The 14067-nt window shown below is 34.6% G+C and overlaps 1 protein-coding gene across 1 annotated transcript in view; it reads right to left on the minus strand.

The window, feature by feature from the left end:
• Window positions 1-12168, minus strand: part of Odam (odontogenic, ameloblast associated) — a 19888-nt gene extending 7720 nt beyond the window's left edge. The window contains exons 1-9 of the mRNA XM_008829602.1: window positions 12118-12168; window positions 11989-12030; window positions 11427-11474; window positions 10668-10901; window positions 10230-10274; window positions 8662-8766; window positions 8014-8061; window positions 7160-7231; window positions 6126-6281 (exon numbers count right to left, since the gene is read on the minus strand). Coding sequence (XP_008827824.1) covers window positions 6126-6281; window positions 7160-7231; window positions 8014-8061; window positions 8662-8766; window positions 10230-10274; window positions 10668-10901; window positions 11427-11474; window positions 11989-12030; window positions 12118-12168 — 801 coding nt within the window. The remainder of the gene's footprint in view (window positions 1-6125; window positions 6282-7159; window positions 7232-8013; window positions 8062-8661; window positions 8767-10229; window positions 10275-10667; window positions 10902-11426; window positions 11475-11988; window positions 12031-12117) is intronic.
• Between the last annotated feature and the right edge of the window lie 1899 nt (window positions 12169-14067).

Consider the following 14067-nt stretch of genomic DNA (forward strand, 5'->3'; position numbering starts at 1 on the left):
AAAAAGAAAGAAAGAAAAATCAAAACCTTTCTTAGATAGGTGAAAGAAACAAGGAGTATAATGCGGAAAGTAAAAGTAGTCAGCTGAAAAAACCCACAGTTTAGATATTGAAATCGGCAGGTTAAAATCTATAAAATAACTAGAATATGTTAAGGGATTGAAAGGAATATGGTTAATATATTGAATGAAGAGTTTGAAACGCCTAGAAAAAATAAAACAACCAACTGATAACATAAAACTAAGATAATTTAAATTTACAAAACAAAAGCTTAGTAGAGGATATTAGTAGTGGAAGGCAGAATAATTAATGAGTTTTAAGATCTGCAGAAATTGTCCAAATTGAAACACTAAGAAAAAAGAAAATTGACAAAGGCTTAATGATCTAAATGATAGAGTTAAGTAGTCTAATAGGTACATGTTTGGAATTCTAGAATGGAGAAGAGAGAATAATGGATCAAAAATAGTAAAATTACACTAAGGAAATTTCTAAATTTGGTTAAAATTAATACTTAGATAATTACAGATTGAATGTAATTCATTCAGGGATAACCACACCAAAACCTACTGCAGTTAAGCTACTGAACAGCAGAGATACAGAAAATCTTAAAAGTGACTCATGGAAAAGACCTGTGTCACACAGGGGAGCATTAACAGGAATGAGCATTGACTTTTTATATAAATAAATGGAGCCAGGTGACAGTGTAAGGAACAAAAGCTAACCTAGAATTCCACATACAGAAACAAAATCAACAAAATATGTGTGTAATTAAGTCATGCTTTAAATAACTGAAGGATTCAAAGCAAATTTTGGAGATTTCTCCAGATTAAAGGGAAATTATAATAGATGAACCTCAGACATACAGAAAGGCAGAAAGAACTCCGAAGTTATAAAATATGCGAGAAGACATAGAACATTTTATTTTTATTAAAATTATTTAGAAATTAAAACATACAGAAATAGTAAACTTCAAAAAAGAAGGTATAGAAATGGCTGGGAAGAATAGAAAAAGATTATAGTTACAAAGAAACTAAAATAAAATCATAAGGCACCCATTCATATTTGTTAAAAGATCGGAAGTTAGAAAAAAATTCTAGCTGGGCGTAGTAGCGCACGCCTTTAAGCCCAGCACTTGGGAGGCAGAGGCTGGCGGATCTCTCTGAGTTCAAGGCTCACCTGGTCTACATAGTGAGTTCCAGGCCAGCTGGGGCTACAGGGAGACCCTGTCTCAAAAGGACCAAGGTCAGCTGTGGCTACAAAAAAAACAACAAAAAACCAAACCAAACCAAACCAAACCAAAAAACTCCCCAGAATTCTAAACTACAGTGTTTATCAGACTACAAAAAGACTGAAATATAGACCAAGAAGTCAGTTTTTATAAATTCTACTAAAATCAAGACAGAATTGTTCATGTTATGATACTTGAGGGAGAAGTAACAAAACAGGTTAAATTCTAAAACCGTTAGCTTTAAGGAATGTGTGGTAGAACATGCACTAATGATTTTTTTTTTTTAATGAGGAGGCAAGCAAGCAATTTTAAATGTAGGCCACAAAGTTGTGGAGCTGGTATTATGATAGACTGTCATCACTGTGTAGAATGATTACAAGCCTGTGTGGGATAGCTTCATTTGTGAACTTGATATGCCTGGGAAGAGGAACCTTCACTGAGGAATTTCCTTTATTGGATTGGCCTGTGGACATGTCTGTGTGACATTTTCTTGATTGCTGAGTGATGTGGGAGGGGAGAGCCCAGCCCAATGCTGGTGCCACTCCTGGACAAGTGGTCCTGGGTTGTATAAGAAGGCACCAGCTAGAGGAACAAACTCCTAAGCAGTTTCTCTGTGGTCTTTGTTTCAGATCCTACCTCTAGGTTCCTGACGTGCTTATGATGGTGCTTTGGCATCAGTGATGGTACTAAACTTGAAAAAGTAAGATACAATAAGCCTTTTCCTCCCCACATTGTTTTTGACCAAAGTGTTTTATCATTGCAATAGAGAAGCAAACTAATATATATCCACACTAGAAACCATATAGCAATTTCTTTATGACATCTGCTTATAGTTTTACTTCCCTGCATCATTCTAGAGACATGAAAATATACGTTTATAGAAAGAAGAAAACTAGAATGTTCATTGCAGCTTTTTTTTTTATAATGTTCAATAATGGAAACAGTACAGATGTTCTAGGAGAACAGTTAAAGAAACAGGGCTATATATTCACACAGTGCAATATATTAAAGCAAGAATGAACCACAGAAACATTGCATTGAGTAAAAGCATCCATGCACAAAAAGTATATAGTGTGTGATTTTATTGATGTAGATAAAAGAAAAGGGAAAGTTAATATGTGCTGGTGGAAATTTAAGAAGTTGTCAGCAATGGAAGTAGGGAGATTTATGGGAAAGGTCAGGTAACTAACTCAAATGCTGGCATCCTCCAGCCACAAACACTCAGGATACAGTCTACCAGTAGTTTGGTCTTTCTTTAGTGCTGTCAAATTGACACAAAATTTATGATCACACCTTGTTTTGAAAAGTGTTTGTTACTGCACCTGCTTCTATTGCTAAGTTCTTGGGTTGATTACAGTTTCATACTTGATTGAACAGTTTTCCTGGCCACCTCACTGCCTGTCTTGGGCAGAAAATACTTTGTACTCTTTTTTCCTATTTTGTCTCTGGTCTTACTCCTTCAAAAGTTGAGTACTTGCTATAATATTTTCTAGGTTGTATTTTCAGCACTTAATTTAACTTATATCATGTAAATTTAGAAATGATCTTCTGAACAGTCAGAATTTTGCTTTGGAATGCCTAAGTTTTATCATGCTTTATGGTGCTTGTCAGGTCCAATATTAAGAGATCAATCATGGGGCTGGAGAGATGGCTCAGCAGTTAAGAACACTGACTGTTCTTGCAGAAGACCTGGGTTCGAATCCCAGCACCCACATGGAAGCTAACAACTGTCTGTAACTCCAGTTCCAGGGGATTCAACAACCTCTTATGTCCTCCATGGGCATTGCATGACATGGGTGCACTTACTTAAATGCAGGCATAACACTCATATACACAAAATAAAAATAATTAAAAAAAATAAGAGATCAATCATTCAGAATTTCATTCTTTTGTTTTATGAACTTAGGGGAAGGGATACAGAACAAAATGAAGGCATAATAGATGATTACTGGGCTGTTCTTCCACAGAGCAAGTAGTAGATTCCAGATTCATAACTCTATTAAATGCAGAAATAGCTAAGATCCTACAACAGCGAATTTCTGGGAAGCAACATAACGTATATTTTCACCCACTAATGCATTTTCCCTTTCATTTATACATGTTCACGCCTATCTATCTATCTATCTATCTATCTATCTATCTATCTATCTATCTATCTATCTATCTATCAATCATCCTCCTAACCACGGAGCCGTCTCCCCATCCCCCCAACATTTTGGTTTTAAAGAGATCTATCTATCTATCTATCTATCTATCATCTATCTACCTATCTATCTATCATCTATCTATCTATTTATCTGTCATCTATCTATCTATCATCTATCTATCTATTATCTATCTATCTATCTATCTATCTATCTATCTATCTATCATCTATCATCTATCTATCTAAGGCATATTGAGTGTCAAATTTACTATTTTCTGTAATTTTTTTGTTGAAGTCCTAGAGCTGAAAAACAAGCTGGAAGTTTTCCATATTTGTGTGTGAATGGGGGAAAAGTAGTTCTGAGTACTTGTTTCAGCCAGTTATCATCTGTGTTAATTCAAGGAATACGTTCAGAAATTCTGAAAGTTGGGTCTTGTTCTCTCCTGTTTATAACTGAGAAAACAGATTTAGGTTTCAGTGTCATTTTGAAGGTTCAAAGCCAAAATGTGGTAGATCCAAATTTATGCTCCAGTGTCTGTAGGGTGCTGCCTCCTCCGATAAGCAGTCATCGTCCCCAGGATTTGTGCTTTTGAGTGACAGCAGCCATCTCTCTATGTAGCTGTGGTGTACTGAGAGCAACATTTATCACAAAGCAAGTTTGATTTTCATAAGACATGCACTATAAAGAAAATGACTGACTGGGTCTGGGAAAGTGAAATGTAGACATAGGAAAGATCGATATATACTTTATCTCATTACTAGCAATCACTAAACACATTGAAAGTATATTTTTATTCTCATGAATGATACAAGTGTTAGATGAATCTTTTATTAATACAATTACTAATTAACTTGATGTTATAAACTTTATTTTAGTTTGATTACAGATTACACAATCACAGAATCTTTGTAAAGAAATAAATCTTATCTAGATAGGACTTAATATATGATATAGTATTTTGATAACATAAAGAGTATAATATGTAAGTAAAGGAATCAGGAAAATTGTGAAAAGATTTTGCATGTTTCAGAGAAGCATTATTGGAAATCGAGGAAGAAAATAACCTAAAAGATATCCAAGGCACCACCACATCTTCTTCTCTGAAAAATAAGGTAGAACAGACTGTAAGTACCTGTAGACTATCTTGTATCAAATTTTCCAGCTATCTTGGAAATTGCTTATTAAACTATTTATTTGTAAATAGTTTATTTTACTATTTGTTTGTTAATAGTAGAGGTTTTATATTAAGCCAATTCATGCTGTATTAAAATACCTTTAGTTTGTTTGATCAAATAAGTTGAATGACTTACTTTATACCAAATAGCATGTCAATGATGACATGCCTCTAAAGAAATCTTCATGTTCACTATCGATTATTTTATAGACTCCTTTCATCCCAAGACTGCTGAATATTGTTTTTCATAGAAAGAAGGATCAGAATAGACTCATAAGAGGTCTCAAACTCCTTAAGTTTTTATTTTTGAGAATCATATACATATATACAATGAAATATGATATTTTTCTGTCTCCCACTTGCCCCCTCCAATCCGCCCTTTCCCCCAAGATGCTCCCTCCAAACTTCATGTATTTATTTCTGTTTGGTAACTTGCTAAAGTCCTCTTTCTGTGCTGTCCATATATGCATGGTTGTCAGGCCACTGAAGTGTGGACAACCTACTAGTGACCATACACTAAAAAGAAAGAATGATTCTCTTTCCCAGCAACTACCCACTGCCAATAACTCCTCAGTAAGGGGTAGGGCCTGGAGATCATCTACCACATTTATCCTGGGATTTTAGCTGACTTGATCTTGTGCAGGTCTTGTGCCAATAATCCCAACTGCTGTAAGTTCAGTTGAGTGTGAGAGCCATGCCATGTCCAAAAGACAGCATTTCATGGATCCCCTCCCCATCTTCAAATCAACATCCTTATCTTTTAGTTTTTTCTTTGAGTTAAATTGTATGCTGTTTTAAGTGTATTTTTATTTTTAGTATAATTCCAAGCCTACCTTTCCACTAAACAAATGTACTTTAGTAGTCAACCAAGTTCACTTAGGGAATTAGCCAAGGTTATATTGTGATATAAAATTCACTAAATGTGAAATTTCTTTGCCAGTATGCAATTATTTTAAGATTTTACTTCAAGAAATTAAGTATGTACTGAGAGTATCCCTAGTTTGACTTGCAAAATGAAATGATGACTTGAGAGGACTGACTCTGTAGAGAACACGTAATCTCTTTTACATATACTCAGTATTTATGTGATTTGAGCTCACATCAAATTTATTGTATAGGCATATATAACTCTCAAAAGTTAATTTTGACTTTTAAAACTCAGGGGCAATCATAACTGTTATCATTTTTCAGGTAGATATAAACATAAACTTCACTAACTCCTCTGATGAATTAATACTATTAAGTATTGTCATGGCAATTAAGACATGAACTTTGGCAAAGATACCGACCCAAACCTCTGAATGATTAAGATGACATCTTATGGTTCTCTTAGACTACCGCTCTTGGCCTAGTGAGAAAAGAACATAAGAAGCTCAAATTAAATAACTTAAATCACATGCTATACATCAACTTAAAATAATAATTGTCAGCTAGCTTATCCTGGCTTACGATCATATATCATACTATATCATTTGTTGTATTATTATCGCTGTGGCCATGTTTTATAAATTAAGTTCTCATTTTTATTTTCTATTCGACAGCAATTTCTTGCATAAAACAAATCTTTGGTTACTGTACCTTCTGTTCTGGAAGTACTGGAGCAATAGTTGGGTCTATAGCAGGAGAGGAAAAGGCAGTTGTGCTGGGTTTTGGTGAAGGCATGAAAACTCCTGCATTGTCATGCTTGAAGTTGACTGCCTCCTTTTCTAAGTGTGGTAGCCCTCCTTCTGCTGGCTACAGAGAATGAGTGGAACACATTGGATTCAGTTCAAGTAGCAGTTTTAGTTTTCTAGTTTTCTTATTAGTTTTCTAGATCACAAGCCAGCTTTAGAAAGGTTATGATTATATTTTAAAATATGGGTACCTATTAGTATCTACATTTTATTTAGTCTTTGAGAATTTCATGAATGTATATAGTGTATTATGGCCATATCCACTTCCCATTTACCTTTCTAACTCCTTCTGGATTCCCCTAACACATCTCTTTTCCAACTTCATATCCTCCTCTTCTTTTTAAAAAATATAATCCAGGACTGCAGAGATGGCTCAGCAGTTAAGAGCACTGTCTGCTCTTTCAGAGGACCTGGGTTTGGTTCACAGCACCTACATGACAGCTAACAACTATTTGTCAGGGAATCCAACATCCTCTTCTGTCCTCTGCAGGCACGGCATGACATGATACATACATGCAGTCAATACACTCATATACATAAAATAAATAAATCAAAAAAATTAAAAAAATAAATTTTTCCCATTGTGTCCAATTGATGCTCCCTGTATGCGTGGGTGTGGTGTCATCGCTTGATGCATGGTTACCTACTAGTGACCATACCCTCAAAGAGAAATGACTATCCTCCCTCAGCCACCATCAAGTGCCAACAACTCCTCAGCTTTTAAATAAGCATGCACAGAGAAGTTCCTGAAAAGTTTCTCAATAAATATTAGAGGACTAAGTGATTTAGATCTTGAGTAGCAAAAGACTACAGGGGGAAGATGCAATGATTATCAATGTAATAAGAGAGTCTACATTGAAATGAACATAAGTTAAAAAATCTTATAAGCTGTTATTTGTTGATTTCCAATTTCTAGCAAAGTTTTGTAAGGAATCTTACCATCACAGCAGTTTCAGGAGCGGTACCTACAAAGGTGTCAAAACCTAAATGCTGCTCTCCTTCTGGTGTACCCTGAAGAAATAGCAAGTTAGAGAAGACTAAATCAGTGATCAATTAGTATATATTATTATCTCAATCAAAGTAGTCCAGCACTCCTCAACTTCTTAGGTTATTTTATTAAAATAAGTTAGATTTGAGAAAGAAAAAAGCAATTGTGGATGGGAGAGAACTGTCCTGACAGTCAGTTCTGCTCCAGGTCTGGAAGCTTTGCTTGCCAGGAGTTCTGCTGGGCATAAACAATCCTGCAGAACACCAGCAGCAGGTTGTCTATGTCCGTGATGAAGTCAGGAAAAAGAGACTTTATAATCTTATCTAAAGAAAAGTCTAAGAGGCAAAGTTCCAAGTGTCCTCACATCCTGGTTGAAACCAGTCTCTTTCTTATCTAAAGAAAAGTATAAGAGGCAAAGTTCCAAGTGTCCTCACATCCTGGCTGACACCAGTGTCTCTGCTTTTCACCACTTATAGCCTTTGGCATGCTTGCTTATCTGTGTTCTCTTTAAGAATCCTTAAAATACTGAAAGAACTACCTCAGCTCTCTGAGAGTACCTACTCCAGAGCTCACTACCATTTGGCGAACTCTTAAAAAAAAAAACAAAACAACCCCAACACAAGCCCTTTCTACTAGTATCTTTCCTTATATGTATTTTCATAGTCATGTATAGACAAATTTGATTTTCTCCATCTAGAGATATGATCCTGGTGGCCTGTGTCTGAAAGACATTTATGAATTTAATGAACAAGTAGGTCCAGATGATTTGTTTTAGAAATTAAAGCATGCACATGCATTTACTCACAGGTTCTGCTTGTGGTGGAATGTATCCAAACTGATTATAGAATGGTATCTGTCAGAGTGTTAAAAAGGCAAGTGATTGACCATGATCACTTTTATTATAAAGTTGTGATAAATGATTGCTTCTATTACATACCTTTTACATTAATTGAATGTTTTTTGAAAGCCTATACATATCAGTTGGCAAAATTTACCATTAAATTACCAAGCTTTCTTTTAATACCATATCATGACAATCTGAATTTATATTAAAATTGTATAAATGTATTGCGGATTCACAAAATTAAACCTACTGCTAACTGTATATCAATGTCCAGTGATCAAAAATATCCTTTATCAAAATATTTATCATATTTTTCTTTTTATTATTTTAAATAATAGGCACATGCATGTATTTATACATAAATGATAGGTGCTAGTAGATTTTGAATGTGATAAAAAGCTTATATTAAAAAGTGATTCTGTAGAAATCCAGGCTTGGGACAAGCTCTCATTCGTTGGCACATGTGCTAATGGGAGAGAACATTATGTCTCTTCTATTTGGTCTGGTCATTGAGTACAGGCACTAAGTGTGCTCAGTGACCTTCCTCTCAGGGAATTTATCTTATTCTCAGATGGAACTAGTCAGATTAAAATAAAACCCTCACAGTACCTGTTCCTCAAACAGCTGCGGTCCAGTTTGTTGGGGCGATGGTGTGACTGCTTGTTGAGACTGTTCCCAGGGAAGGAGCATGTAAACTGGATAGTACGAAAGCACCTATTTGTAAACAGAGATGCAGAAATGCATACAAGATGCCGTTGGATCAGCATGGGCAATACTTTTTGTTCTTCTAATGTCAATATTATTTTAAGCTGGTATTAGAGGCATGAACTACCAAAAGCTGTATTACATACAGCAGTTTTCCATTCTCAAGTATAACTAAAAGGCTAAATAAAGTGGTCCCTGTCAAATTTAGAAACAATTTTCAAACCACATGATGATATTGGACTTCATTTTAAGGTTACTTCGTCAAACAATTGAATATATAGTAGATTCAACTAAGTAAAAGATGAATGCTTTCTTTTAACAGACAACATTTTGGAAACTTATGTAAGTTAAATTGTAATATCTTAGAACAGACTATGCTGAATTTTGAAAAATCATTTTATAGGACATGGAATTAGAAGTTCTACCATAATGAATGGAAAATTAAATAAAAATATAATTTCTATTTTATTAAAATAATTTTTATGCATTTTAGAATATTAGAATAATCCAGGGAGAGAAAATCAACAAATAAAACCACCACTACCCATATTGCCATATATTAGCTTCCACTATGTATTTGCATATGTGCATGTGTTTATAGAATGAGGATCATGAACATACATAGAGTTTTGAATGCTGTTTAATTTCTTTGTACCATCAAGTGCCTATATTAGATACAACTTTATAAACAGTAGCAACTGTACTTTTGAAATGAATATATTTTGCACAGTAGGTTTTCACCCTGGCTAAGAATGAAAACCACCCTTTGAGCTTTCAGAAACCTTACAATGTTTGTCATCAAGTTGGGTTTTAATAACTTAGGCTTGGGTAGGGCTCAGGCATTTTCATTTTCAACCGCAAAGATTTATTTCAATGTAAAGCCAGGATAGTGAGACCACTGGATTACTGGTTAAGAAAATGCTAGAGAACTGATTCAGCTATTTACTTCATTGGGATAATGAATTTAATCTCAATAAGACTAAGTTTCCTGGTCCTTAAAAATGAAGTAATTGTATTTTTCACATATCTGACTCTAAGCACTTATGGCATACAATGAGATAATGTCTAGAAGTAAATGTTGTTATGTAATAGCAGTGGATGTGAGACTAAATTGCATAATTATACTTATAGAGGAACCAAGTGGTATTACTTTTTATGAACAAGTCAATAGTCTACCAGTGAATAACAACTTATCTATGCCCTATGTCTTTAAAAGTGAGATATTATAAAATTAATTATTCTAACACATTATGGATATTGCATATGGCATACTGGAAACATTTTCAGTGGAATGTTATAATAGACCAATGATGTGCTGCAATGTTTTCTACCTCTGCCTATCATATATAAGTGCACTACCCTCTAAGCAAAATTTGGGATGGTAGTGATTGCTCGTGGTATTACTCTAGCTTTTCCCCAGTGTCAGCACTTAAAATACAGAGAAGACATAGCCCTGGTATTTCTTCATTTACCTGTGTTTGATCCTGAGGCATTTTGAAGGGAACCATGTAGGGCATCTAGGGAAAAAAAAGAAAATCATATAAGCAAGTCATGCTTGACTTTGTTATTTAATAGTCCTGATCTGTTTTTCCCAGAAGTACCCATATAACTTTATTGTTTGCATTAGCAATATTCCACAGCTAAAGGTCATCTACTACATGGGTCATCATTCATACAAATTATGCATCTTGTCCACATATTACTTTGCTCTTTTGATTGCTGACTATGTTTTAGAGTAATTGACTTTATTGGTATTTTTCATGTTAAAAATCAGAAAACAGAAAAACACTTTCAGTGATGATATAAATATTATGAGTTGAATAAGATTCCCATCTCATTTCAAAGGTGATTCACAATGACTTTTATGTTCTGTCTTCTTAAGACAGTAAGTTGGAAGAGGCCTGACTTACATGGTTAGTGCCCTGTTGGATCTGTAATGGTGTTTGAGGCTGTAAGGGGTCTTGCTGGCCAGCCTGGCCACCTTGGTCAAACCCGACTTGTCTTGAGAAAGGCATTTGATTTGGGAGCAGTCCAGCAAAGCGGTCTAGTGTGGACAAGGAGAACTGTGGGAGTCCTGGGATTTGAGCCTGCTGCTGCTGTTGCAGAAATCCAGAAAAGGGAGGAATCCATGGGTTAAATGGGCCCTGGGAGGATACAAAGGAAGAAAGGAAATATTTTCTTTCATATTAAAATAGAACTTAAAACCAGTCCTAAGGAAGAAACAGACAAAACACTAGACAATTTATATATTTCCACTGCTGCACTATAAGAAGGAAAACATCTCAATCTTTATAAACTTCACAAACAGTGCTAAATTCTCAATTGTCATGAGAAATATGAAGCACAAAATGTTAAAGAGGACAAGTTTTGGTAAACTGGTTTTTAATGTTTTTGTCCTGTTCCCACTGGTCGGTTAGATGTGGCTTTGTGTAAAATAGTTATATATCTCAAAATTGTCAGAATTAGTGTCTAGCACATACCACATTGTTAACAAATGTAAATGTTAATTAGATTATAGTTTTTACTTTAGTCTTCAAATAAATGATCATTAGCATATACAGGACAAACTTATAACATTGAAAATTGAGGCTCCAGGAAAGAATCAGGTTATATTTTCTTCCCTGTACAAAAAAGCATAAGAAATGATCATAAAAATATTCTCTTAATACCTGAAACTGTAGTGGCAAAAGTTGACCATTATTAAGATTCAGAAGTAGCTAGAAAAGGAAAGAGAATATGAAAACAAGATTACTACACATGCTAAGATATTTACTGCAGATAAAGCACAAGTCAGAGCTGGTTGATGAGCTTCCTCCTAGAAGTGAGACATTTTCCCACTAAAATTACATTAAATGACAGGGATTAGAGGATGGATTTGAAAACAAGGCCATGACTTAACAATTTCATGCCTCCTGTGAATGAGATTGCACAACTTTAGCCTAGTCCAGAAGTTTAGGTAGTTATTTTGTATTTCTAGATCTAAATATTCCTGTATTAAGTGTTGCTAGAAACAAAATGCAGAAGATACCATATCTGTATTTGAAAATCTTCAGTTATAGAAGGAGGACAAACCAACCTTTCAGAAGTAACCTGGTAGACAGAGCAAACATGCTACTTGGAAATATGTTTGGATATGTGTAAGATCCAGTGGGATAGGTGCAGTCCTTGATCTCTTCCCAGTGGGTTTTCACTTAAAAAATACAGGAGATCACTTTAATTATTTAAACTAACCTCATGGCTGTTGCTAGCAGACATAAGACGCTGTGAGATAAGCTAAAAAAAAAAAAGAAAGAAAAATCGTAAAGGAAGGCACTATGTTAGGCTTATGTTATGAACTCTACAGCATTATGAACCACTTACCGGGGCTGCTGATATAGTTCCCAGGAGTCCAAGAAGAATTATAGTTTTCATTTTCAGATGCTCTACCTATATAATAAGTTGTAATGCTTAGTTTTAAGAAATTCTCTTTGCATCATGATAGAAATAAGGCATGACAAAAATCTACAGGTGTATATTATTGAATAAAAGACCTATTTGGTGGCAGATGATGTGGCATTATCCTTGTATGACTGTCACTAAAAAGAATGTGTCAACTGACTGGATCCTTATTATTAGAATGGTCTTAATATCTGCAATGAAAAGGTGTTACAACAAACATCTAACAAGCAGTCTGATGTGAGAATTTCCATTTAAAAGTCCAATGTATTAATGTTTATTAAATGTAGCAATTGTAGCATGTTTTTCTAATCTAGGAAAAGAATGAGAAAAACTACAGCACTGATGTGTAGTATAACTCACAGAAGTGTGGTATCTCCTGCCCTCTAGTTGTAACAGCTCCTACCGTATTTAAATTACTGACCTAGCCACATGTTAAGGTGACCATGGCAGCATATTCTTCAGAGTCCACTAAGTTTGGTTCTTAAAATTATGAAAGCAAAGATTTTATATCTTACCTTACTCATTGGCCTAAGAAAGCTAAAGCCTTGCAAGGACCCGTGTCCTTTTTCTCAGCTCTTCTGTTTGGATCTTCTCCTAAAATTTAAGACCCATCGTTTGAAAAAAAAGGGACCAATCATTACTGAAAGGGACCAGTCACTCAGTGGGTTTTAGACAATGGCTTAGCTAATAACCCCTTTCCTCATCATCTCTGTGGTGTTCGGATTCCCACACTGTAAGTAATGTTCTTCAATTATCCCTGAGACATGCTCTCCTGTGATCGCTCCTGGCTTCTCGGTCATGACTAACTCTCCCAGGCTAATTTTGTGCCACTCCTTTTATCATCTTAAAAAAAGATGCTTTAAGCGAGTAACCTTAAATCCTTAGTGAATTCACGAATAAATAAATGAATTTTATCTTGAGAATAAAATTCAGGCAGAAGAAAAAAACATGGACTTAAATGAAAGTTCAAAGCCTGGTTAGTGGTCATAAATATGACCCGCTGCTCCATCATTAGGCAGAGGAAATAGAGCTAGATTCACTTACATTTCTTGAAAACAGGAGTAAGTACCATCTTCTTTAAGAAATGAAATCCAAAAATTGCTAAATTTCTATGTCTATGAAATGAAGGTCTTTCATAAGAATGTTGAGTGGAACGAATTAATGAATATGAAGTATGACTACATACATTTCTGTATATTAAAATATAACAGTATTACTGACTACACAATTATTATTCAAATTTATTCCTTTTAATAAAGAGATGAGTGTATAATTTTGAGTTATTGTTAAAATTGTTGCTAGTGACTCCACCCTAATATTCTAGGATCCCAAGTGTTGTGATAATGAGTTATCGATTAATTTCCATTATGAAGAATTTGATCTATAATGTAGGCAACAATGTCATTGTCTAAAAATGTTATTATTTTTCTTGGTAAGATGACACTTAGGATTTGTGGACTGGGTTTCTCTCTAGCCAATGAAACCACAAATACCCAAAACATTAATTAAAATAACATGACCATTTTCTTTAGTAAAGAAGAGAAGCTACCACTAGCATTTATATGTATTAGAAACTTATGTTTATGAAAGCTGTCTCTTTATATCAGCTATTTGGATTGCCCTAGACAGTGATGGCAGATTCACTAAAGCTTTGTGTTTAATATAACTCAAAAAATGTAGCAAATTAAAAACAATGTAGCTAATTAATTGAGTAGATAAACTAGGTAGAATGTTAAGTGTGTGTGTGTTATGTATATATTGATAGACCTTCATTTATTTTGATTATTGTTAAATTAAATTAAACATAATGTAAGTTCTCAATCACTTAAGATTTTTCTATTGCATTCTGCAGGGCCGAAGGCATCTAATCCT

This window comes from Nannospalax galili, unplaced genomic scaffold (assembly GCF_000622305.1).
Source record: "Nannospalax galili isolate Female #2095 unplaced genomic scaffold, S.galili_v1.0 scaffold50, whole genome shotgun sequence".
Taxonomy (NCBI): domain Eukaryota; kingdom Metazoa; phylum Chordata; class Mammalia; order Rodentia; family Spalacidae; genus Nannospalax; species Nannospalax galili.